Raw genomic sequence first — 24,796 nt, 5'->3', positions numbered from 1 at the left:
CAGATGTAGAGTTTTCTTAGAAGTGGTGACCACTTCAACGCTATATAACTAGTTTCTAAGTCCACGATTATCTAATAATTTCTCGTGATAAACTCGCTTAAATATGACGTCTCCAAACGAGAATATCAGCTCGCGTTAAGTGCAAGTTTACGAGATACAAAACGCCTCTTCTTACCGTGAAACTACCGGATTTCCAACTTAGCATACTCGCAGCATTGTTCATATTTACATTTAAATCTGCACAATTACGGTTGTCCATGCATCTTGGCCATTATACAAAGATATTGCCTAGACATTCTAAAATAAGCACGCGTGAATCCCTGCCGCGATATAGCGAAGAGCCGAGTGGAATATGCGATTATGCAAAATTGGTATTCGCGGTGGGGTTCCTTGTGTTGATCTTAAATTACGCGAGTTCTTGACGGAGGGACACCCATGACTATCATAATTTATAATTATTCTTGAATGTTTTTACCGTGCACGAAAAGATGAAAGATTTCAGGACAGAACGTTATAAACGATGAATCCTCGACGTCACAATACGCTTATTATTTCATTTTTAACATTCAGCTTGTTTACAACGTCGCATCGCTATTACAAATGCAACGGGCGTCTCGCAGCGGAATATTTCATACCTTGTTTGCTACCAACTCCGATAGTCGTGCAGAATTTTGAAGAAGAAAACGATGATTTAATCATTTTCCATTAAATTGTCCAATAAGTTCGCGTCGTTTATTCCTCTGCTAATTAAAAGTTTAATTTTCTCAACACTTAAGAAAAACGAACTAACGAAGAAACGAAGCATCTGACACTTGCGACTTTACCCTAAAATTTGAACCGAAGCGAAGTATGTGAAAATAGAAGTATGCACGTATAACTGGATACAAGTGCCTCGAGTGGCAACGCGTAGTTCTCTTCTCAGCCCTCACGAGTATCGTCAAGTTCAAGGATGCCTCCGAGGTCTAGGTTCACTAAAGACAGCCGCGCTCTGCTGCATGAAAGAAAGAGATTCTTCTCTTTCAGTTCCACTCTCGTATCTAAGGATTCGAGCAGCGATGCCTCGAGCAGATACGCACATTGTTTTAAAAGTGCACGGTACATTGCCTCGCTATGTACGTATTAAACGATGAAACGTGTTTCGGTAAAGGCAAGGCCGCGGTAAGAATTCTTTTCCAAGATTTTCTAAAAGTCACGATTCCAAGTATTACGGTTAAAAACGGTGTAGAAATTTATTCGAAATGTAAATTCGTTTGAAACCGAAGTTCAATATCGATCTAGAAGAAAAAAACAGACTTTTTAATTTCTAAAAGTTCGCAAAACAAGGAATCAAGTTCAAACGTTTGGTGTATCGAAAAAGTAATTGAGACATCTCGATACATTGCATTTATCTTTAAATTCCACGACTATGATTTCTATAGTGGTGGAAACATCGAAAGCATGCGTGTCAATCTAGAAGAAAAAGCCAATCTGGTTGCCACGGCATCGTAAACGAGCCACGCTTGGTGCGATTCCAACGCATGAACTATGCCTTTGCCCTTAAAAGCTCCTGGCAACAATGCTCTCGCCTTGGCCCAAGAAGCAGGATCTCTGCGGAGGATCGTAGAGGCGCCAATGGCGGTGATGTAGGTGGATCTGAATGCACCATAGAAAGAGGGAGGTAAATAGTGAAAGGAGAAAAGAGAGAAAACTAGTGGACGATCTGCGAGGTTAGGCGCAGTCGCGGTGCAAAGTCACTGCACTCCTATGCCCCGTTGCGCACCGCTGAGAGAGCTCCACGCGAGCAGCCGTATTGCCGCGAGAGTACAGCCGGTTTGCTGGCTCGAGGTATTTTTCATTGACAATGAGAGAAAATAGGATATACATACCCCGTCCGCTAATACCGACGGGGTAAAAAGTTCGCTCGAACTATTATTAGAACCGTACTTAAATAAGATTATGTGGATTGTAGGGACAGGTATGCACGCTGACGGCACACTATCTTCTGCCGCGCTATGCAACTCGGCAGATAACTCTGCGAGTAACGCCGTAACGAATCGACTTAATATCGCCTCGAAGCACACCAATAACTGCCCCGCGATCTATCGATTTCTCTTCGATACACAGTTTGACTTCGGTTTCGCTTTATCGAGAGACAGAACGGAGCGGAGCGGAGCGAGCGAACGAGCGAGCGAGCGATCGAGCGAATATACGAACGAAATGGATGATCCGGGATCGTATTCTCAAGCATCGAGCAGCATCTGTGCGCGTTAGCGCAAAGATTTCGTAGAATTTTCCCGATGTCGAGCAATGGTACGTTGGTCTGTGCCCTATCCTACATCGAAAAACCGTAAGCTCCTCACGATATTCCGCGCATCTAGCCTCAAGTGCTTCTTCGAACGCGGAAGCTTCTTGCGGGGGAGTGCACATGCAGAACCACGTCGTACAGCCGGTCGGCCGCTCAGCCGGCCTCCTCGGAAGGTCGTGCCATTCAGCGGCCGTTCACCCATCATCCCTTTCTTTTTCTGCTCTTCCCCTTCTTCTTTTTCCTCTACCTATCTCGGGCATAGCCAATACCCACTATTGTTACTATACATATCACCGGCGAAGCATATAGTCTATCAGGGTGGAAAACGGACCCTATACTTTCGACCAACCGGCACAAAAATTCTACCAGAACGTAGCCTATCGATACCATGATTTTTCGTTGTAACCGCAACGAATGATACCGAGATTCGCAAGTACGTTAAAACCGATTGAAAATCGAAGAGATAGAAACGAAGGTAAGGTATGTAGGGTGACTGTCAGTTGATACGATTAGCGTCTTAACTCGCCGATACTTGGCATATCAGCAAATGGTCTCAGCTCGGACATTCACCTCCTGCCCATTTGTTCTGCTGTATCCTCTTATCTTCCTAATACATCCTCATAACCGGTCCTTAGAATACGTTGATCGTTCAAGCGAACGCCTTAGGTGACGAATTAGCGGCTATGAAAAATTACGATCGCGCTAATGAATTTGTATCACCGGCGTTAAACCGAAAATATTACCGCTTACTAACTGGTAATACGGTACTCCGTATTTACCAGCTTCTTTAACACATTGTTCGTAATGGAAAGGAAACCAGGAGGAAAACGCATATGAAGCGATTAACGAGAGAAAATGTATTGTATGGTGACACGGTCGGAGGGATTCAAAGGATTTTCTCACGCAACGTGACATTAAGACGGATTCTTTCTCGACTATTACACTTGGAGCGATTTCTCTTCTTAATCGCGATGTATGTCCTCCAATCTACGTCCTTGAGCAGAAGAACGGCCGATCGATACTACGCAATCCTCGATAACCTCTTTGATTAGAAGAATTCAACAAGAAAGAGCCAGACGGCGCCAGCCTTGCCGGAGAAAAAGCGATCGTGTGAGGCGTTCTAATGCTCGAATACCAACAAGCTTATGTATTTCTAGATGGTAGAATCGTTGAGTTCGTTCGATCGATGTTGACAGTTATACGAATACCTACGATCGCGTGGATCGTTGGATCGATTAAAACATTTTGTCGACGCAACTTGCATCGTAAAAATATCGAATCCCGATCGAAGAAATACACTAATACGCTGATACTGCTCCCATTTATTTCCCGGCGTCTAACTTTTATTCGCGGTTCTGCAATTAAATCGCGTATTATCGAGAATAAGCAAACGTGTGTGTGCGAATACTTTTGAACGATAGTATACGTCGAAAATGCAGTACGAAGCAGCGGTATGTGAATGGAATTTCTAAACGAACCCCGGATTTTAGTTGACCAACGGCCGTCGTTAAATATACCAGTTAGCGTAAGTTCGCTCTCATTAGGCGAGAAAAACTTTGTACGTGTATTTTTAAGATTTCAGAAGCCGTTAACATCGTTGTAATTAAAGCAATTATCGATAGACACCAAGTTTTTAGCGCATGATGGACACAAATTGCGGAGACGAGAATACTAGCAGATGGGTATTGCAACTATTATGTCGTGAGAAACTATGCGATTAATTTCCTGCTGCGCAAGTTGCTGGCGTTACCGACATACCTAAGTTACAGTAGCAAGAACCACGTAAAAGCGTACACATCCTCGATGATGTTCCGTCAGAGACGAATCAGAGAAACATCCGATTTTCAAACTTCCGCCAGTGGATAATCCATCTGATTAAAAAATGACAAATTGTAGTATTTACATTGCTGAAAATTACTATGTAATCTACTACGAGATTTCTATCGACGAGAAAGACAATCGTGCCTATCTTTAATTGTTTTCTTCTCCACTTGGTTTACCGCTTTATATGCGTCGATAGCACGTTGAAACTCATCGTTCCCATCAGAACGATTCTCATCGCTTACACCATCAAGGTCGACTGGTGGTGTTTATAGCAGAAAGATGGATAGTTACTCGAAGCTATTTAAGCAGTGCATTAGCTGCAATCGAGGTTTCATTAAAAGCATCGGATTATGCCTCGAATCAATGGATCGGCGTAATGGAATCGAAAAAAACGAATAGTGGAATAAGAGACGTACGATGAAAAAGAACGACCATGTGTTAATAACGATATAAGAGGAACGAGTTTGCGTGGCAATACGATTCGATGAAGATGGTGCGTAGGTATGGTAGCACACACAGGACCAAACAACGGCTCTTTAAATAGGTACGTTTAACCTCGAAACCATTGGAAAAATAATGCAATTTTCAAGCCTGAAAGCTATATATTATCGTTTGAATTAAATTCACTGGATAATAGCCGCATGCAATCTATAAGCTAATAAATCATTATGCTTTTTAGATCATCGAGCAACCAAACCTCCTGGATCACTGTGCTATGCTTGTGTTTTCTACCTTGTATTTATTATATTTTTGTTATGCTGTTCGCCGTAGTTATGGTTGAATCGCGCTGGAATGTAGGGAGTTTAAGACTTGCTTAGCGAAGATTTGCAATAGGTAACACCCGCGCGTTCTCCCTCTCTTGGTAACTTCGCAATAATCCCTTCTGCCAAAGAGTTGCCAGCTGCAGTCGTCCGTATCTTGTCTGCAGTCGCCGCGCACACTTGGGAACACCATGGCGTGTCGGGAATGCGGAAAGGACGAGTTTCTTCTACTTTTGTTGCACGTATCTACCTGGTAACCTGAGACACGGTGATGCGGTGGCTCTTCGAAAACCGCGTTCGCTTCTAGAATCTTTGAGACCAGGATTGTATTTGTCCTTATCAGATCCAAAGACTTCCTTGTTTAGGCAACGCTAGTTAAGTCGCTTATACACAACTACAACAAACGAGTAAATTCGAGACTCGCGAAACGAAACCAACGGACTTGTTATAATTAGAGCATCACCGTTATATCTATGCGCATATGCGATAATAACGTCGATAGAGTATAAGACGGAACAAGCATGTTCATATAGTAAACGTTCAAATTAGGTTGGTGCAAATGAAATGTCCTTTTATTAAATGAAACTTTAACCGTACTTTCTTAAGCATTATACATATATTTCGAAAACTTTATACATATATTTGATCGAAGCCATTTTTACGATGATTCAATGCACTTTCTCGATGATTGTTTTTTTTTTTTTGATAAAAACAAAGTAGTGTACGAAAGATAATATTTGATACTTTCGATTATCGCTTGTTAAGAAGACGTACGAGGCGAATTCATTTGATCACACGAATCGGTATGTTGCGGGCATACTTCGGACGAAATATTTTCGTGTCCAAGAGCAAGAGTCTGCGAAGAGTTAAGGATGTCATTTTGTTTTCTCAATAATTTTTTAGTATCTTATTACCTCTCCAAGTTTAATAGCTTCCTTTAAACAAGGTATAGCTGCTTTAAGAAGCTCGCATTCGTAATCGCTCAAAGGTGGAATACCCAAATATCTCTGAATTCCATTAGGACCTAATTCCAAGGGAGCAGCGAAATATGTCAGTTGTGGTATCATGCATGATCTGACATATGCATATTCCACCACGTTTCTTTCGTGTCGTAAGGCTAAATAATTCAATAACGAAATGTGAATTTTTGATCTAATTATGAAAAATATTGCGTATTTGATGTACACTGCCGTCCGTAAAACAGGAAACACTTGCCAATTTTCATTATGAGATGAAAAACAACCATAACCGTGTGATAAAGAATGGCTTTGAAAAACTTGGTAAATAAAAGCTTGTTTCCGATAATAATGAATAATTAATAATGGCAATAGTAATTACAACGCTCATTTATATCTATTGTTAGATAAACTAAGAATTCTGTAATTTACGGACGGTAGTGTAACAATACCTTTACAAAGAGACATGCAAAATCTTGCAGCCGCAAAAGACAGAGTTAAGAATGTTTTCTCTTTAACTTTGCTCGATGTCAGTAACTCTTCGTTGGGTATTCTTACAGCCTGTGTCAATCTGCTAGCCTCTATCTAATTAATTAATGGACTAATCGATTACTCGGTGATAATCAGAAAGGCACTGTGAAACGTTTAGTGAAATTTTTACAACCTGAGATAATTCGGTGGAAGGTTTTGCTTGAGAGAAAAGTGGAATACACGTTTTCGGGCAACCTCCGCCAATTACAGGTACTATCATACATTCTGGTTCAACACCCATAAATTTTGCGGCGAAGGTATTCGCTCTAAGACAATTATAATTAATTACACCGAAAAGACGATTGTACTCGTAAATTCCAGCCTTTTTGTACATTTCCATTGCCAGAGGTATTAAACTATTTATCGGATTCATTACGACTGCGACCATAGCCTAAAGTAAAAAAGGCCAAAGATATTCGCCATAGAAGTCGACATTGAAATTGATGCCTTGCAGGTCGGACCTTAAAAAGGTTTACAAAGCTAAATTTGGTCGGAAATAAAATAGACAAGGCACGAAAAGGAACACATCATCGACATCGCTATAAAGGAAATGGTATGTAGATGACCAAAGACAAATATCCTTGTCCTTGTCTGAAATCGTCACGAAGAATGTCGAAAACAACCTGCTTGTAATCGATGAAGCTGTGAGGGCGTTAAAAGCCGAGGTCAGCTACTACATATAAAAAAGACAGCGGCCAACCATCTAGAAAACATGGTGTTGTGCCATTATACGAATCCATAACGCATCTTTATTGTCTCAGTTATAAGCCTAAATACCCTATAAAACATCCATTTATTACTGAAATAAAATGCTACAAAATTTTACTGCAAAGTAAATGTGTTCTATACCAAAACAATTAATAACTTTTTCATTACTCTTTTATACCTGTATTAAGAAACATTTATTATACGTCGTTATGTGCTTCGTTTAAAAAAGAAAAGAAAAAGGTCTGTTTTGAAAGGTGTAGGAAAATTTGTATGTGTGACTATATTTTTCACGAGTAAAATATCTAAGAGATAGTCTTTCATAATAAAAAGAACATAATCATTAATCGGCCTAGTTCGTTACCTGAGGTGAAAATTTAATAACGTTCGGCAGTAGATCTGATAGCCTATCTGCATTAGATTTCAAGACTTCGTGTTGGTTCTCTTTGATCCTGTCATCTGCTACGATCATTACTATTTTCGCTCCTTCGAGCGTGTGCTCGAGACTCGTTTCAGGACAATTACACGTACTAACCTTGCACCTCGTGTCGATATAATTCAAATCCAGCGCAAGACCATAAACGCATTTATTATCGAAAATTGCCAGTTCATCGATCAGAGGTGACTGTTTCAGAAACAGTGAAAGACTATTCCCTGTAGCGTGACAACGTAATCAGTATGTAAAATATACAGTAGAAAAAGGAAGGGAATGTAACCTAAATTACCAGTCTTGCTAGCAGCACCCAAAATAGCTACTTTCATAGATTTCGAAGAGAAGGCATCAATTTGTGTACTAGTAATTTGAAAAGCATTCTTTTTAGTCAGAGGATAAAAATATCTGCCGTGAGAAATACGCGATGTCAAATTTCGAAAAGTACGAATCGTTATAGGTGAAAACATTGTCGTTGAATTTTATAAAGGCCTACCGAACGAGATAAAGTTCTCATTTCCTTAAATGAAAGTTAGCTGACTTATGTTGACTAAAGTGGTCGTGGTGCCATCTTTTGTATTTGCTTTAACTATTATACGATGATACCGTAGGAAACTTTTCTTCGAATAATAATTCATGTTCATTTTACTTTCATATACATATGTATAGACCCTAGAATTTTTCCCACCATTTCTGCCTATTCATCTGTATTATCATTAGATTTTTCATTATAATAACACATGAGACATGGAATATAATAATCTTCAGGGAGACCGCAAGCGACAAAACGATCTCGTTCATCTGGAATACCATTTTCTGTCAAAGTTAAATCGATATTCAAATCCTTCCCTTCAAACTTCCACGTATAAGATTTTCCATTTTCGTTATAAATAAGAGCACGTTCTTGAATACGCCTAATGGAATCTTCCTCACAGACCTTTACGAAATTCTTTCATTAACACGTCGATTGTAAACACGTTTTATTACAATAAAATAAAGATCTGTCTTTTTGAACGATAAACATCTAGTATTCTACCATTATAATAACTTGTACTCCGACGAGGACATTTAAAATTCTACATGGACGTGCATTTTTGGTTAAGTATCCTTTTTTATATTTTTCATCGAGCCACCAAGGACATTTATCTAAGGGTCGCCAAGTACTGCAAGGTACTACGGAAGGTGTTACATCCGGAATCGGACCATGAGGACAATATGGTACCAATACTCCCGTAACAGGATGTATGTAATGTTTAATGTCATTTTTTTCGTGATCAAACCAATGACTTATATCTTTACCAGCATAAGCTAATATTGGTTTGATCTCCCTTTTATTCGCCCAAATTTTACAAAGATCAGTCAAATCATACACTACGTCATGATACGAAATCCAGCAATCAATTTCTGTATTATGAACAGCAATTTCTGTCGGTAGAAAATACTTGACTGCCTTGGATACGTCATCTGTAAAATCTTTACTAGTTCTGTAAATATCTTTTTCCTCCAACAAACAAGATTGACTTACAAATGACATTTTACAAAATCTGCCATATCCTTTATTACGTTTTCTTCCTTTTACTGAAATTTGTCGTGGGTGATTTTCATTTGAATGTACTATATAATATAAATAAATAAATAAATATGTATACATACATACATGTGCTTTAAAGCAATGTTAAGCAACTATGTCGAAACATTTTAAATCAAGAAAACATTCGCGCGATAAGATAATTTTTTTATTTTAACACGTCAAATATGACTGCTGCAGTTTTGAGATAGTCAAGAGTATTGAATTAACATTCAGTCATAAACATCATAGAGACAGATCACAATTAACCTTGTGATATATTTACAAGTATGCTTTATTATATAAATATATAAAAAACAATAAACACATATAATCCTTAAACATGCCCAAAAAATGCTGCTCAATAAATGTCAGAATTTACTATCTTCATGTTCGTCCTATTCCACGAAAAAACTAGACGGATTATAGGCAAGCTTGATAATTAGAGAAACAGTTGTCGAAGAAAAAATATTAAATGGTGGAGTGTCAGCAGGTACGCAAAGTAGCAATCATCGTTCACCATATAAGATGATATTTTTTCAAAAATTGATCGACTAATGTAATAAGTATTGAATTTTGCTAGGAACTTTTAGATTATACTGTTGGTTTCCTACGTTACTTTCAAGCTGAAGGCAGTCACTGCATTGTGACTATTGCAGGCGATTGAATGGCTGCCTCGTCCAAAGAGTGCACATTCTGTTTTGCTGTAATTAATTTTACGTTAGTTGGTGATTTCGGCGTGAAATATTCTGTGCCTCGTATAATTTGGTAAGTCTTTTGATGCATTTTACTGGTCTCTAAAAAGATGATACATGTAGTAGATATGCTATTATAGTACTCTCGTTTCTAAGAAACGTGCTCATAAAATTTACGGCCGGTTATTTATTTTTTGTTGAACGTCATATTTAATGGTTCTTTTCAAAACATCATTTAGGTCATTCGTTAAATAATATAAAATATGCACGTATATATTTTCAAATAAATTTCCCATATGAATCAAATATCTATAATGTACAGTAGTTGTCAGAGCTTATACTGGGTTGTGACATACTATAATAGCATTTACATGCAGCGATATCTTTAGATATTATTTGTAACAGGGTTGTTTGTATATCTTTTCCATCTGTTAAAATGAGAAGCTTATAACATCAGTCTCATATAATAAAAAAACTTTACATTTGTAATTGAAGTATGTAATCCAATTTTGCTCATTTGTTTTCAATAACATGAAAATGATACAGTAATTAATAAACAATGAACTTGAGGTAGTATGCACCTTAGAATTATTTCCTAATAAACTGCTGATCTAACTTCAAATGATAATATAAAAGATCATTTTTTTAAATTATTTGCTGTATTATTGACTACAATCATATAATTTTCCTCTGCCACAACATTTTTTTAATTTTAACAAATGGAAAAATTTTTCTTTATCCTGTTCTTTGTTACATTATAGCAGCTAAGTTTGAGTATACTATCAGGAAAGCTAAAAATAGATTTATGTGTTATTTTATTATTTGTTTACTTATATTTGATTTTTCATTGAATTTGTCATATCCTTATAGGATTATTCAAATCACCGCAATAGCAATAGCAATAGCAATACAAGAAATTTTGAAATGGAAAAAAGCGCGGACGGATTATTGTTTCGCGCAGAGAGAAATAATGGAGCTAACGAAGCAACATTGGGCATGGCATGTGTCGATGAAAAAGTGGCCATTCTGGATGCAGGGGCACAATATGGTAAAGTGATAGATCGAAAAATTCGTGAATTAAATGTGCACAGTGAAATTCTGCCCCTGGATACATCTGCATTCACTCTCCAAGAAAAGGGTTATAAGTAAGATCACAAATCATCTGTTTCTATATTAGAAACTGGGTATTTATATATATACATATGTATATATGAACATACAAACACTAATTATATTTTGAATATAAATTTTTAGAGCTATCATAATTTCTGGAGGGCCAAGTTCAGTATATGCAGAAGATGCACCTAAATATGATGCAGACATCTTCAGAATAGGAATTCCAGTACTAGGTATTTGTTATGGAATGCAAATGATGAATAAAGAATTTGGTGGTACAGTAATAAGTAAAGAAGGCAGAGAAGATGGTCAGTTTCCCATTGAAATAGACTCCAAGTGCCTATTATTTAAGTAAGTGAGTCGAAACAAATGATCCATTCCGTGCTTTTACCTTTAAATGTAAGATATTTAAAAAATGAATAATTTGTCAGGGGCTTGGAGAAAGAACAAATGGTACTGTTAACACATGGAGACAGTATAGATAGGGTGGCTGATAGCTTTCATATCACTGGGAGATCATCAAACTTTATAGCAGGAATAGCAAGTGATAAAATGAATTTGTATGGAGTACAATTTCATCCAGAAGTAGATCTTACACCTAATGGAAAAACAATGTTACACAATTTTTTGTTTGGTATTGCTGGCCTCACTGGTAATTATACGCTGCGCGGTCGGGAGGCACAGTGTATTCAGTATATCAAAGATACAGTTGGCAACAAAAAAGTTTTGGTAAGATACAGGTTTATATAATCAGCATTTAGGTAATTTTATTAGAAATTTACTAGAATTCGTATTCCTTGAAAAGATTCGTAAAATTGTTGAAAATATTTGAGAAACGTAGTATAATGTATGATAAAATGTGATTGTCAATTAAAATAGAAAAAAACAATCATAGTTATTAGTGAGTGGCGGTGTGGATTCTACGGTATGTGCAGCACTATTACATAAAGCTTTAAATAAGGAACAAGTCATAGCTTTGCATATCAATAATGGCTTTATGCGGAAAGGAGAGACACAATTTGTGGAACAAAGTTTAGCACAATTGGGAATTCGATTAAGAGTCGTCAATGCCGGTCGCTGCTTCATGCAAGGGACTACATCAGTACCCTTGGATAACGTTACTCCAGTAACCAATGCAAATACTATAAACAACAAAGGAATATGTGGAACAGCAACTAGCCCAAGAACTAGATTAACTAAAATGTTGTGTGCGACAACCAACCCAGAAGAGAAACGAAAAATCATAGGAGATGTTTTTGTGAGAGTAGCCAATGAAGCAATGGCAGAGATGGGTTTGAAGCCAGAAGAAGTGTTTCTTGGACAAGGCACTCTCAGGCCTGACCTTATAGAAAGTGCGAGTGCATTAGCTAGTGGTAAATTAATAGTCGTAAATGCATTGTTCTTTCATATCTGTTAGAAGCAACAAATTTACATAAAATATAAACACTTCTATCAGGTAAAGCAGATGCGATAAAAACGCATCACAATGACAGTGAACTCGTTAGAGCACTAAGAGCACAAGGTCATATAGTAGAACCTTTAAAAGATTTTCATAAGGATGAAGTAAGACAATTAGGATGTGATCTTGGATTACCAGCATCATTAGTTGCTCGTCATCCGTATCCCGGTCCCGGACTTGCTGTACGCATTCTATGTGCAGATGAGCCTTATATGGATAAGGATTTTTCAGAAACACAGGTATTTTCGTTTACAGTATCGATAAAATGAATAATAAATAACATCTTCTCCATAAAAAACCCATAAAATAACAAATTAATAATTTGATCCAAGGTGATAGTTAAAATAATGGCCGAATACGAACAAATGCTGCAAAAGAAACACGGATTACTAAATCGTGTAGAAGGTGCGACTAGTGAATCTGAACGCCAATATTTACGACAGCTTTCAAGTTACCGACATATTTCTGCAACACTCTTGCCTATACGCAGTGTAGGAGTACAGGTATAATGTTCATCACTTACGAATAATCTGATTAATAAATCCACCTGACTGATTACAAGGATTAAAACATCTACTGTACAATGTAGGGAGATCGAAGAAGTTACAGCTATGTAGTAGGGTTATCTAGCGAAGAAAATTTGTCCGAGGGTATAGATTGGAAGGATCTATTGTTCCTCGCAAAACTAATTCCGCGAGTATGTCATAATGTAAATCGTGTGTGCTTCATTTTTGGTCCTCACCTACATCATTCTGTAACGGATATCACACCAACTCATCTTACATCGAATGTGATAGCTACGCTTCGACAAGCAGATCACGTAGCAAACTTAGTATTAGCTACTAATGGTTGTATGGGAGCAATCAGTCAAATGCCAGTAGTTTTAATTCCCATACATTTCGATCGCGACGCTGCTTCTCGAATACCCTCATGCCAACGTTCAGTTGTTCTTAGGCCATTCGTTACTAATGATTTTATGACTGGCACACCAGCTATTCCTGGGAAGGAATTGCCATTACATGTAAGTTTGATACATATGTGTGTATACATATTCGATATAATGGATATAAGCATAAGAAATCAATACTTCTTTTTTTCCATAGGTGGTGAAGAAATTGGTGACCGAAATATCTTCAATACCCGGTATCTCGCGTGTTTTATACGACTTAACATCTAAACCGCCAGGAACTACCGAATGGGAGTAGTAAACGCTCATCTCTAACTCACCCCTTTCTATTTTTTCACCTTCCCAGCGCGTAACAACTACAAAGTAAAAAATATATTTAAAAATATATATATATATATATTACAAAAATACGTACGAATTCGAAGTTTATGACTTCTTACCGATTTATATGAAACCTTTGAGCATAGTTCTTTCAGAAAAAAATATGTTCTCGATTGTAAATTAATATGTTACCTAAAGAATACTGATACTGTGTTCAATGAAATTGAAGGTAAGTATCATGTTTGCTTGTAAATAGGTTTCTTATTAACCTCATTGTAAAAATATTAATTTATTAAATTTCGAAAAATTTACATTACATCACTGTTACATTGCAAAAGGTTGCATTTGATTGGTGGTACCATGAGGTTACTGTTATATTCAATTTGCATATAATGTTGAACGTATTTTACTGTTTTCCTATATGTCCCATGCCAAATGCAATTTCCAGTTTTTGTCATACATCTAAAAATACGAACATAAATAAGTTAATGTATTATCTTTAATATCATTTTTATTTATCATAACTGAGTAAAATAATATCTATTCCCTGAATCCTCTGTGTTATATTACTCAATATCCACCTATTACAAGGGTGTGCGTATGAAATTTGCATAATAGATTACCTATGCATGGTTTTCAATAATACATGTAAATCTTCGATGCGCCTTTTCTCCGGGAGCATGCTAAGAAATGTCGCAAGCGATAAAAAGTCTACTTCATTCACGATTTTAGAATTAGTGATCCACGTTTGTATTTGTATTTTTACCTGCAACCGTGTATTTTATACTTGCATTAATTCTACAAGATTTATGTTTAAACGGGTAACATGATGACTAGCCGGATTATCAAGCATGCATATCGAGCACTCGGTCCTTCATAAGTGACTTGCTTGAAATTAAATACCATCTGATCGCTTTAACATTTTTTAATCTATCCGACAAAATGTATCAAAGAAAGAAAATAATCTATAATGATAAATAACAGCTACCTGTTTCAGAGGTAGATTAAGTAAACGATTTACGAGGTCAATTAAAATATCTTGATGTTGGTTCGCGCTGTCATTATCTTCTGAGATAGTACGATTATGAGAAAGAATAGCCTCCGTATCATCCGTAGTAATTCGATCATTCACAGATGTTGTTTTTTCCACGGGAGGCATTATGAATTTTGCAATACCAGTATTAGTTTTACTCTTCGATATCTGTTCAAGTTCATTTACGTTTTTCAATGCTTTGTTTAATGTTTGTCCGTTCTTTTTTTTATTTTTAGAATGTGTCGTCGCTTTGCCATTTTTATTGCTATTTTTATTTTTGGAATTAGGTTCCCCTTTTTTAATCTGTTTCGTATTTTCGTTATTTTTTACCGATCCATTACTATTCATCCCATCCTTTCTTTTTTTCGAATTGTATTCTGCATTTTTAACAGTGCAATACATTCGAACATCGCGTCTTAGATCTTCCGATAATGCAGCTAAAAACTCTGGATCCACTTGTGAATAAGATATATTTTGCTCATCGCATTTAATTTCTGTAGAAGTTGCTGCTTTACTGGTTGAAGATTTACTATTTTTATTGGTATTCGCATTCGTTTGATTTTGATTTTTGTTAGCACTGTATTCATTAAGAATTTCATTTCGTATATCTTCAGGTAGTTCTATTAAAACAGACATGTCGATCTCTTGAATAGGTGGCATTTCCACCTTTGGCCTGGAAATGCCAGGTTTTGTTTCTTTAAAAAAATTCTCATGATGCATTTGCACACTTTTCTGTGGCTGTGTTTTGTTCGTATTTTGTATGCTAACAGTACCTCCATCTTTATTATCATCTGATAATCCTTTACTTTTCGGAAGTTCGGGAAAGACTGATTCGTTGATACCGGATGGAACGTGCAATTTTTGCTCATTATTAACGTCGTTAGAATCTACTGCGACAACATCCGAATGTGTTAAGGGTTGAACTTCGTTGTCTTTATTTGTTTCAATAGTTCGTTGAACTGTGCTACTTGGTTTATTTTTAATGAAATTTAATAAAGTCGTACCACGGGATTTATTTTTTAATATTTCTAGTTTAGATATTTGTATACCGATGCCCCTTGCATCTTCAGGCACTTTTTGCATTTGATTCCAAAGTATAATAACTTCCCTAAAGTAAACACGAATAAATTATTCTATCGCTTTACGCAGAAATATTAAAACGATTTTTGACTTACTTTGTTATAATATCGACATCGCTAATGGGAGAGATAAGATTTTTTGATCTCGTTACGTAATCGCATAAACCATGTCCCATAAATTTTTCAGTTTCTTTAGGTGCTTCTTTTGCTCTAATTAAAAGTTTTAAGGTGATGCATCTACCTTTTGCGTTAATTTTATTTAATCGATTACATACTTCGCGACATAACTTTTTTAAAAAGTCTATTGCATCATCGTTGTTTTCAAACCTTATTCCATAATTTACCTCTGCCGAAACAGATTTTCTAACATGTTCTAGATTAAGCTTTGAATGATCTACACCGCGACACATATTATATAATATATCACCCGTTTTTTTGCCAAATTCTTTCTGTAACGTCGCCAATGAGATTGCTTGCAACTCTGCACATGTTCGTACATTAAGATTGTTTAATTTATGTGTTGTTGTCCACCCAACCCCTAATTTAAATAATTAAGATTATTAAACAAATTTAGAATATACATAACATTATCAATTAACTGCATTAACCCCCCAAAATATCCTACCTGGCAAGTCTTGCACATTGAAGGTGCTAACACAATCATTAATATGTTCCTGTTGTATATAAAACTGACCATCTGGCTTTGCTTTTCTTGTTGCTAATCTTGCCAATAATTTATTACTTCCAAACCCTGTTGATACAGGACAGCCAGTTTTCTCTTTTATTTCCTGTCGAATTATAGTTGCAAATTCCATTGGTGTTAAAGAAGATTCTTCCAATATTTTTGTACAGTCTGCATACATTTCATCACAACTAACTGCTTCAATATCTAATGTGTATGATGCTACAATATCGTACAACATGTAGGAAACTTCTGTATAGCCTTCAAAATTATATGGTACTGGTTTTAAATTAGGACATATTTTTAATGCCTCTCCTAAGAACATGCCATTTTTTACGCCAGCTTTCCTTGCTTCATAAGAGCAAGATGCTATTTCCGATAATGAACCGTGTTCTCCATCCTTATTGCCTTTTGCATGTGTTACTGCAATTGGTAAGCCTCTCAACTCTGGCCTATCTCTAAGACCAACTGAGACAAAGAAGCAATCCATATCTATGTGCATTATAATACAATCTTGACTATCTATCATCTTGTTTTCCTCTTGTAAATCATTTGGGACAATATTAAATTCTAATTGAGAACCAAATAATGATCTATTCAATCTAATATTTTTTAACCTAATAAGACCTGGAAATTCTCCATTATTTTTATCTCTCAGTTCATTAACATACTCTTTAAATGTTGCTCCCATTGTTGCAATGTGATGTAATCGTGAATTATTATAAAATTCTGATATGAATTCTGAATTTTTTGTTGAATGAGTATCTCTTGAACTCATTGGTAATACAGGATTGAAGGTATTTTCTTGTATAGAAGTATGTTTTATTGTTTCAGTTCTACTATTACCAATTTTTAAACTATTTACTTCATTATTTCTTTGTACATTATGTGTTTGAAAAGTATCATTTGTTTTATTTCCTGTATTTTGTATTGCACACTTTAATTGTAGTTGTACATCTGTACAATGAGAATAAAGCAAATACTTTTGAAAATTTAAAATTCTACCAGCCTTTATACTATCCATAATCCATTCAGATTTACATATAGGTATTGGGTTTTGACTTTTCCTATATAACATTATTTTTGAATATGGCAAATTAGATGCAATAATATGAGTTGTTGCTTTTGGCCTCATATAGTGGTGATATGTGCCCCCATGTTGCATCATTAAATGACGAAGTTCATCTGCAGTTGGATTAGTGTAACCATTTACAAAAATTGCTATTCCTTCAAATATATTAGATGTTTTAATTTCATTGTCTGCTTCATTGTGAAATTGTTCTTCTAATTTCGCTTGCTTTGCAGCCATGTATCCACCCTAAAATTATCCCATTATTCTATTCTTCATTTAATTTGTTTACTTTTATTAAAAAGCTCTAAGTGTCTTTTACATACCCAATCTTCAAATCCATCTTCCCCCCAAGCTTTGCTTTTCCTTTTTCTTGACATTATAACAAATTTTATATCATATAACACGAGTATGAAATTCTTTAAAATGAAACTATCATATAATTATCGTATTCCATATGTATATACATCGACTTTTTATATTTGATAAAAATATTCATTCCCATATAACCTTATGCAAATAAAATACCTTGTGGAACATTCTGAACATAATTTAAATATACGAACCAACCATTTAAATAGCATTGAAAATGTAATGTTATATAGAACAGAAATTATTCATATTAATTAGTTTTCGATTTTATACGTAACATTGCAACCTTTGCGATAAATATAATACGTAACGATAAATCACTTCACGCTGTCTACATATTAACCACTTGTATTAAACGCTCGATTCAAACGATTCTTCTGGGGAGAGTTATTAGATAATTTATTTATCTTTCATTGAAGACCATATTAATATACACAAAAATAACTTTTCTCGTTTATTAAACAATTATATATACAATTTAAGTAGTATATATATACATGAAAAACTGATAGTAACTATATATTCGTTACTTAATATTTATACATCCCAATGTCTCATTCATAGTTTCAAATTTTATGAAATTGTTATATTTATTATAAACAATTTATAATTTCGTAATATTAAGTTTTTATACATATGTGTAAATATATAGTCATAAAATATACAGTTTTTTAATAAAAACAAATAAAAAAATAAAAATGATATAAAACGATACTTTATATGCGAAGAATGTTAGTAGAATGTATTGTTTTCATAAAGTAATAAGATTTGTTTATCGATGTAAACACGTGTATGATTTGTTACGTATGTATGTACTATAACCTAATCTTTGACGAACTATAAGGTGAGGTTCGCATAAGTTATGAAGGTATCCAACATTTAAAATATAAAATTAATAATTATTGTGCGTGCATTACGTACGAGATACATGTATAATGTCTATCAAATATTAATACACAAACAAAAGCTATATTGAAAGAGTGAACATTCAGTCTAAGCATATAACTTGGAAAAGGTTAGATATAAAACGAAACATAGGCAAAAATGCTGCTTAGACATTTTGAAAATTCACTGCATGCTTGTGTATTAAAGTGTGTCAGATGTTCTGTAAAAATCACGCATTTGTTCTACAAAAACAAATGTCAAGACAGTATGTGGACCTAGACGGGCGTAATAAGGAAAGAAACCTTTCCACAATGAAAATATTCCTTCATTTCGGCACACCTGAATTATAACATCTACTGCACCTTTAAATTCTGGTCTACCATCCACAATTTTCATATTTTGAATCCTGCAAGTCATTAATAATGCAAAGTGTGAAGGCGTTTTCATTAACTGTTTCACTAATTTACATTTTTTGAAACTTTACCTTGTTTTAGCAATATCAACTGGCATAGAGGCAGCGGTAGTTACTAAACCTGATATCATAGAACTTACAAAATGTAATGTAATATTGTTTCCAAAATATCCTATCCAAATATATAAAAAAACATTATCCCAGTGTTAATCATTTGATTCTTACTTATTTACATGTTTACAAACCAGTGTTAAGTAACATTTCTTTAGATTGAGAATATGATGCCAATTGAGCTGCATTTACAACCATAGCCCTTCCCATTGTTGGAATAGTACCTCTCCACAATGCTAAAAAGCCCTCCTCTTTGACTATTCGAACTAATGCATTAAATGCATTTTTATAATTGCGTCTCTCAGCTAAAAATACATCATTGCTAAGAATTGGAAAACCTCTGTTCAATATTCAACTAACAATGAGCGTACCAATAGGTAGTCTACCATCGGCAGTCATTCTAATTAAGGCAACTTCAGCTGGAGTACCGACAAATGCTCCTACACAACCAGCAGTACAACCTATCAATACTTTCATTATAAAATTTGGTTGGCTGTCTTTTCTAAACAAATATCACAAGAAATATTAAATGACTGTATTTGGTACATGATACCTTTTTTTACATTGGCTATGTTCTCAATATACATGTACTCACGAAATTAATTGTGACAGCCATTCATATGTACCAAGTCTTGTAGTTGTATATGAAGCTTGACGCAATAAACCAGCAGATAAGCCTGCATATAAAGCTAAAGCACCCTCATTTTTTAAGATAGAAGATATTACATTTATCGTTGACGTCTTAGTACCACTTAGTTGCATTCGATTTTTTATTAAATCTAATGGTTGAACAACACATGTTGCAGCCATTCTAAAATAAAGTAATCAATTAAATTTAGCTTTCTAATCATTGATAGTAAAATGGCCATGAATCTATTCTTATATAGGAAGATATGAAAGCTAATACAGACTCTTATGTAAGTTGTAATATCTATTTTAAAATATCATCAGATACGAATATTTCGTGAAAATATATACAAATATGTTAAATTTCTTTTTGATAGCTAAAATTAATACTTGAATTAAAGCAAGTGTTCAGACAATTGTCTTTTGCTTGAATTTCCTAGAATGTCTATGTACAATGTATATTGTGTTCTTAATCAAATGAATGAATTAAGATGATAAAAATAACAAACCCTGCTGTTCCCCCAAAAAGGAAGTTTATTGAAGTTGGCACTGTCTTTTGATTACTCATTTTAACAATATTGTATGACACTTATATTGACAATTAAAAGGTAATTTTTAAATTAGATGTTGCCTAAAATGTTGTAGACGCAAACGTGATATTTACAAAATTTTAAAAGCAGAAAAATAAGCACCAGCTCAATATAGACTTGTGTGAGCACTTAAATGATCTAAATGGAAGATTATCAAATATCCCAGAAATTCCATCCTTCGCTTACCCTTTCCCATACCAACTCATACTGAGTTATCAAATTTTTGCATTTTAGCGACATCTCGTAGCACAAAGTTACTTGTGATATGTACCACACTTGATAAAGAATTTTGATAAACTCAACTATCACTGAATTAGAGCGATAATAACGACTGTGATAACGATGATGATAAAATAATACCGATAATGCAGAATTATTTTACGTAAAAATTGTTAATTATTAGTTTATTAATGATAGTTTAATTTTATAAAATTTTATTGTTTAAATTGCACATTCAAAAAATTTTTGAATGTCGACTATCGATAATAACACTCATCCATACATATATATGTACATACTTATATATGTATTAAGAGAGTGAGAGAGGGGAGACGATTACTTCAGATGTAAAGAGATAATAAAATCATGAAAAGAAGATAATCTTAAAATTTATTAAGACGTGTATAAAAATGAATAATATAATTTAGATATTACGTAATTTTTAATTTGTTACATTTTATTATAAACGAACAAGAATATTCCATTGGTTCAAATTTAAATGAATTTAAATTAAATTTTTAGTATTTCTTATTTTGTCTCATTAATTATTATGAAGTGGTCTTTCTATATTTAAATTTATCATCAAACGAATCTATATATATACCCATACAGAATTCGAAAATTTCGAAAATTTTCGCATAATAGCAATGAAATTATATTTAAATATTTTTCAACATTACATTGAATATTTGAAAAAACTTACCACAATCACCTCGTTTCCATGTACTGCATGTTTTCTTCACATTTTCGAACACTATGTATTTCAAATTCGCAAAATTTTTAAACAATTTGTTAAGAAATTTACGGAGACGAAAAAGTCACGTACCGAGTTAGTAACTGAAAATGTGAGGTCATGTGAACACTACGTGTGACATTCAAAAAGTCGTGCAAAAATATGAAAATGTAGGGAACACTTCGATGGAAAAGATTATTCAAAATGAATTAGATATTTATAAATGTAAAAAATAAAATTAAAAATGTAAACTGTATTTTTCTCATTAGTTTTATGTTTATTCAATTTTATATAATTTTCATTTTAATAATTTATGAACTTTGTTGACTTAGATAGTAACCCGTTCTAAATTAACGTACGTGTGCAGCTTCCTGCCGACACGACGCGAACTTTATTAGAAAGATTTGTGAGTGTGATTGGAAAAAAGGGATGACAAGCTGCTGCAACAGGATCGACAAAAAGCACTTGAGGAAAGCTTCTTTTCGTGGACAAGTAAGTTGAATACAATCACGTAACATACATAATATGGTTATAAATCGGTGTAAAGTAGAAAATATTGATATATATATATATCGATCAAAGAGTAGAATATACCATGATCCTTGTTGCAAGTGCGACGCCAATGATTCCTACTTTGTTTTGTAATATATGGCTTTCTTGTTCAAACAACGAGTAATTTGATATTTGATATTTATACAAAATATACAGAGCTATACGTAATATTAATGTATCTTTTTGAAATGTGATATTACAGCATAGTACTGAAGTTGAAAATTTTTAAAATATGCATACTTCGGAGAATGTGTACATACATATATATTATGTATGTGTATGATTTACGATCGAAATCTTTATATGTACATGAATATCGATTATGTTTTTAAGAATCTTGTTCTATATGTAGCCATTTGATCTTTTTCGATACTTGATTCGTTATTTCAATGCACCCGGGAATCCTTTTGTATCGAAACATGTCTCGGTAACAATAAGTACATATAGTCGAGATTCGAGATCGTACCGTTCATTCACAACGATATGTAAATATGGCGTAAAATGGCTGCACTCATAAAAACGAATGGAAGCAATATTGAAAAATATTCCGTTACTCTAAATAACAAGATAATGTATCTTCTAGAAATATTAGAGTTTAGAATAGATTAACAGAGTATTTCGATATTTTAAATCCATATGTAAAAAATATAAAATAAGATTCAAAAGTAACATGTGATTACACGAAAGAAAATTTAGACCAAACACTTCTGTAATTATTTTTATTTCTTCTTTTTTTATAATGAGACGAGTGAACAAAGAACCAATTGTACGATACACACTGTACAGTAAGCAGATAACAATATTTACAAACGTCTGAAAGATTTTAGCAGGTTGACTCTTCTTTTGTTAATTGTATTTGCTGCTCAGTTTTTTGTTATACCGAAAAGAATAATATGCACATTAAATTAATAGTATTTTTCCTCTTGAAATAATTGATGAAGAGTTCGTACGTGTACGATAGAGACGTATTTTAGCCAAGTTATTTAAAAGAGACATTTTGAAGATTATTTATTAACATTAGTATTTTCAAGATCCCATCAATCGTAATGTAATTATAAATATATTCTATCATTTTCCAATTATATGCCTCTCTTTCTGTACAATATTTATATTTGCGATTGATATAACATAACTCGATATTTAACGCCCCTGGAAAATTGCACTCGACAATTAGGTATAAAAACGATGTAAAATGTTTTGTTCGGACAGTATGTGTGTATATGTATTTTTTCACGATTCAATCTGAATGTGGCTTTCGAAGGTGTTTTGTAATTTGATATACCAAGTGTATACGGAAAATCATAGGCGTCAGTTACGTAGAAACCATATTCCTAGATCCTAGATTATCTTTGGTATGCAAGAATAGTGAGAACAATAAGTTTTTATTTTAAGGCCGTTGATTTAAAGTTTTCTAACTAGATTGGTTAAAAAGTGTACGATAAAAAATGTGATTAAATTTAGCTATATCTCTGATAATTTGATATCTCTTTCCTTCTATGTTTGGCATAAACTTATTAACCAATAATAAGTTCATACAGGGAAGTGGTGATAGTATACATACGTCTGTATGTATACGTGTATCCGTACATGTATACATTAGATGCATAAATTTATGTTGTATCATATCAGACATAAACAACAACTTTCTTTTTCCTCTTCATTTTCAATGTAATAGTTAAATTAAAATTATTATACTGTACCGTGATTGCACAGTTTAGTACGTTATCCTTAAATTTCGTCAACTTGGAGCACACTGAAATGTGCGTTAAGGAATAATCATATTTTGTGCTTACTGACATTTTCATACATGTTAAGATGACAAATGTTTCTTTCGTAGTTAGTTTCTCGGAGAGTGTAAAAAGTAGTAGAATACGTGAGAGTAGGTTAAATATTACAATATGTTTAGCTTGAATTATAAGGTGAGGAGCATAGAAATAGTATAACAAAATATATGAAATATTTATAAAACAGCTGCTTTCATTGACATTTGTGAAATTATGATATAATAAATACAAATATCATACTTTACACGTTTTATCTCTATGACGTAATATATTCGAACGATTATTTTAGAAAACATTGGTATTGCATCATTGTTTGTGCGCTCAAGGAATGAGAATGTAAGTAGGTTAAACGATTGATCATCTTATGTTTCAATTCTTATATTCGTTGAAATCAAATTGTAGATACTGATTCGTGGGTGCCCGATATCATAAGTAGACGAATAATTTTTTGATGTTTCACAAATGACGATGAAAGATGAACGAATACAATTGTTGTGCATGGCCAAAGCCGTGCCTTATCACATATTTTTAATAGCGATATAATATTTACATTGAATTTGTTCAAGAAATACTTACAATTGGATACATCTCCCGCGTAATAATCTCGTATGATACATTAATTTTAAAATTAATCATTTGAATAACCTCCTTCATTAATGTACTTGTCTTACCTACCTTGAAATCAACATCTTTACTGCGATGATAAATACTACTTTACAATAACTACTGTCTAATTTGGACGTCAGCGGATACATCGAAATTTGTTGTGCATATTATTGCTACGCTAAAGTTTAAAACTTCGTTCTCCCCGATAGATCTTAAAGTCTTTTGAAGCGAAGACTTTGCGATATTGAACGTTGAACGTTCTGCTCACATATGTGAAAGTGAAAACACGAATGCTCTTAAGTAATACGTTTTGCTGATTTATTTACAGCAAAATTACTGCAAGAGAACATCTTTAAATAAACGACATAGTTTCTGCTAACTAGGTATAATCAATCACAGCGACACGTATGCGTCTGGAATGACAGAAGCAAAAATTTTCTATAAAACAAAGTAGATTTCCAATATTTTATATCGTTATCCGAATTT

General features: G+C 34.1%; 5 protein-coding genes across 6 annotated transcripts; 1 reads left to right on the top strand and 4 right to left on the bottom strand.

The window, feature by feature from the left end:
* Window positions 1-5,557: 5,557 nt before the first annotated feature.
* On the bottom strand, window positions 5,558-7,961 carry LOC117154846 (malate dehydrogenase, mitochondrial). Its single transcript, XM_033330191.2, has 6 exons — window positions 7,787-7,961; window positions 7,426-7,715; window positions 6,490-6,747; window positions 6,278-6,410; window positions 5,784-5,986; window positions 5,558-5,725 (listed from the first exon to the last, which is right to left on the bottom strand). The coding sequence occupies exons 1-6, from the start codon at window positions 7,959-7,961 to the stop codon at window positions 5,630-5,632; spliced, it is 1,155 nt and encodes a 384-aa protein (XP_033186082.2). The 3' UTR covers window positions 5,558-5,629.
* Window positions 7,962-7,966: 5 nt separating this feature from the next.
* LOC117154845 (cytochrome b5 domain-containing protein 1) lies at window positions 7,967-9,260 on the bottom strand. Its single transcript, XM_033330190.2, has 2 exons — window positions 8,528-9,260; window positions 7,967-8,440 (listed from the first exon to the last, which is right to left on the bottom strand). Exons 1-2 carry the CDS (start codon window positions 9,140-9,142, stop codon window positions 8,189-8,191), a joined length of 867 nt encoding a protein of 288 aa, XP_033186081.2. The 5' UTR covers window positions 9,143-9,260; the 3' UTR covers window positions 7,967-8,188.
* Window positions 9,261-10,677: 1,417 nt separating this feature from the next.
* Window positions 10,678-13,554, top strand: bur (GMP synthase burgundy). Its single transcript, XM_033329857.2, has 8 exons — window positions 10,678-10,898; window positions 11,008-11,220; window positions 11,301-11,598; window positions 11,765-12,242; window positions 12,326-12,567; window positions 12,661-12,831; window positions 12,918-13,349; window positions 13,432-13,554. Exons 1-8 carry the CDS (start codon window positions 10,678-10,680, stop codon window positions 13,531-13,533), a joined length of 2,157 nt encoding a protein of 718 aa, XP_033185748.1. The 3' UTR covers window positions 13,534-13,554.
* A 291-nt stretch (window positions 13,555-13,845) lies between these two features.
* Rev1 (Rev1 DNA directed polymerase) lies at window positions 13,846-18,233 on the bottom strand. Of its 2 annotated transcripts, XM_033329855.2 has the most exons (6): window positions 17,746-18,233; window positions 16,294-17,668; window positions 15,765-16,206; window positions 14,545-15,697; window positions 14,180-14,322; window positions 13,865-14,018 (listed from the first exon to the last, which is right to left on the bottom strand). In XM_033329855.2, exons 1-6 carry the CDS (start codon window positions 17,797-17,799, stop codon window positions 13,865-13,867), a joined length of 3,321 nt encoding a protein of 1,106 aa, XP_033185746.2. In that variant the 5' UTR covers window positions 17,800-18,233. The 2 variants fall into 2 exon arrangements, with proteins under 2 accessions (XP_033185747.2, XP_033185746.2); XM_033329856.2 differs by lacking the exon at window positions 14,180-14,322 and having other exon boundaries at window positions 13,846-14,018.
* A 322-nt stretch (window positions 18,234-18,555) lies between these two features.
* On the bottom strand, window positions 18,556-20,617 carry LOC117154676 (mitochondrial 2-oxoglutarate/malate carrier protein). The gene is made up of 6 exons (XM_033329858.2): window positions 20,336-20,617; window positions 19,795-20,010; window positions 19,571-19,701; window positions 19,334-19,504; window positions 19,161-19,260; window positions 18,556-19,082 (listed from the first exon to the last, which is right to left on the bottom strand). Exons 1-6 carry the CDS (start codon window positions 20,392-20,394, stop codon window positions 18,878-18,880), a joined length of 882 nt encoding a protein of 293 aa, XP_033185749.1. The 5' UTR covers window positions 20,395-20,617; the 3' UTR covers window positions 18,556-18,877.
* Window positions 20,618-24,796: the final 4,179 nt, after the last annotated feature.

Source organism: Bombus vancouverensis, chromosome 11, assembly GCF_051014615.1.
Source record: "Bombus vancouverensis nearcticus chromosome 11, iyBomVanc1_principal, whole genome shotgun sequence".
Classification (NCBI taxonomy): domain Eukaryota; kingdom Metazoa; phylum Arthropoda; class Insecta; order Hymenoptera; family Apidae; genus Bombus; species Bombus vancouverensis.
The sequence above is the reverse complement of the archived record's forward strand: the minus strand, read 5'-3'. Positions and strand labels throughout refer to the sequence as shown.

Coding starts and splice junctions, on each gene's coding strand:
- LOC117154846 (XM_033330191.2), bottom strand. CDS start 7,961: ATGTTTTCACCTATAACGATTCGTACTTTTCGAAATTTGACATCGCGT. Junction 6,411..6,489: donor CTTCCACCGAATTATCTCAG/GTTGTAAAAATT, acceptor TTAATTAATTAG/ATAGAGGCTAGCAGATTGAC. Junction 5,987..6,277: donor TTGCATGTCTCTTTGTAAAG/GTATTGTTACAC, acceptor TGAATTATTTAG/CCTTACGACACGAAAGAAAC.
- LOC117154845 (XM_033330190.2), bottom strand. CDS start 9,142: ATGTATACATATTTATTTATTTATTTATATTATATAGTACATTCAAAT. Junction 8,441..8,527: donor GAGTACAAGTTATTATAATG/GTAGAATACTAG, acceptor TGTTAATGAAAG/AATTTCGTAAAGGTCTGTGA.
- bur (XM_033329857.2), top strand. CDS start 10,678: ATGGAAAAAAGCGCGGACGGATTATTGTTTCGCGCAGAGAGAAATAAT. Junction 10,899..11,007: donor CTCCAAGAAAAGGGTTATAA/GTAAGATCACAA, acceptor ATAAATTTTTAG/AGCTATCATAATTTCTGGAG. Junction 13,350..13,431: donor GGAAGGAATTGCCATTACAT/GTAAGTTTGATA, acceptor TTTTTTCCATAG/GTGGTGAAGAAATTGGTGAC.
- Rev1 (XM_033329855.2), bottom strand. CDS start 17,799: ATGTCAAGAAAAAGGAAAAGCAAAGCTTGGGGGGAAGATGGATTTGAA. Junction 17,669..17,745: donor AAGATGGATTTGAAGATTGG/GTATGTAAAAGA, acceptor GGATAATTTTAG/GGTGGATACATGGCTGCAAA. Junction 15,698..15,764: donor GATGTCGATATTATAACAAA/GTAAGTCAAAAA, acceptor TGTTTACTTTAG/GGAAGTTATTATACTTTGGA.
- LOC117154676 (XM_033329858.2), bottom strand. CDS start 20,394: ATGAGTAATCAAAAGACAGTGCCAACTTCAATAAACTTCCTTTTTGGG. Junction 19,702..19,794: donor TGGCTGTCACAATTAATTTC/GTGAGTACATGT, acceptor ATATTTGTTTAG/AAAAGACAGCCAACCAAATT. Junction 19,083..19,160: donor GTTGATATTGCTAAAACAAG/GTAAAGTTTCAA, acceptor AATGACTTGCAG/GATTCAAAATATGAAAATTG.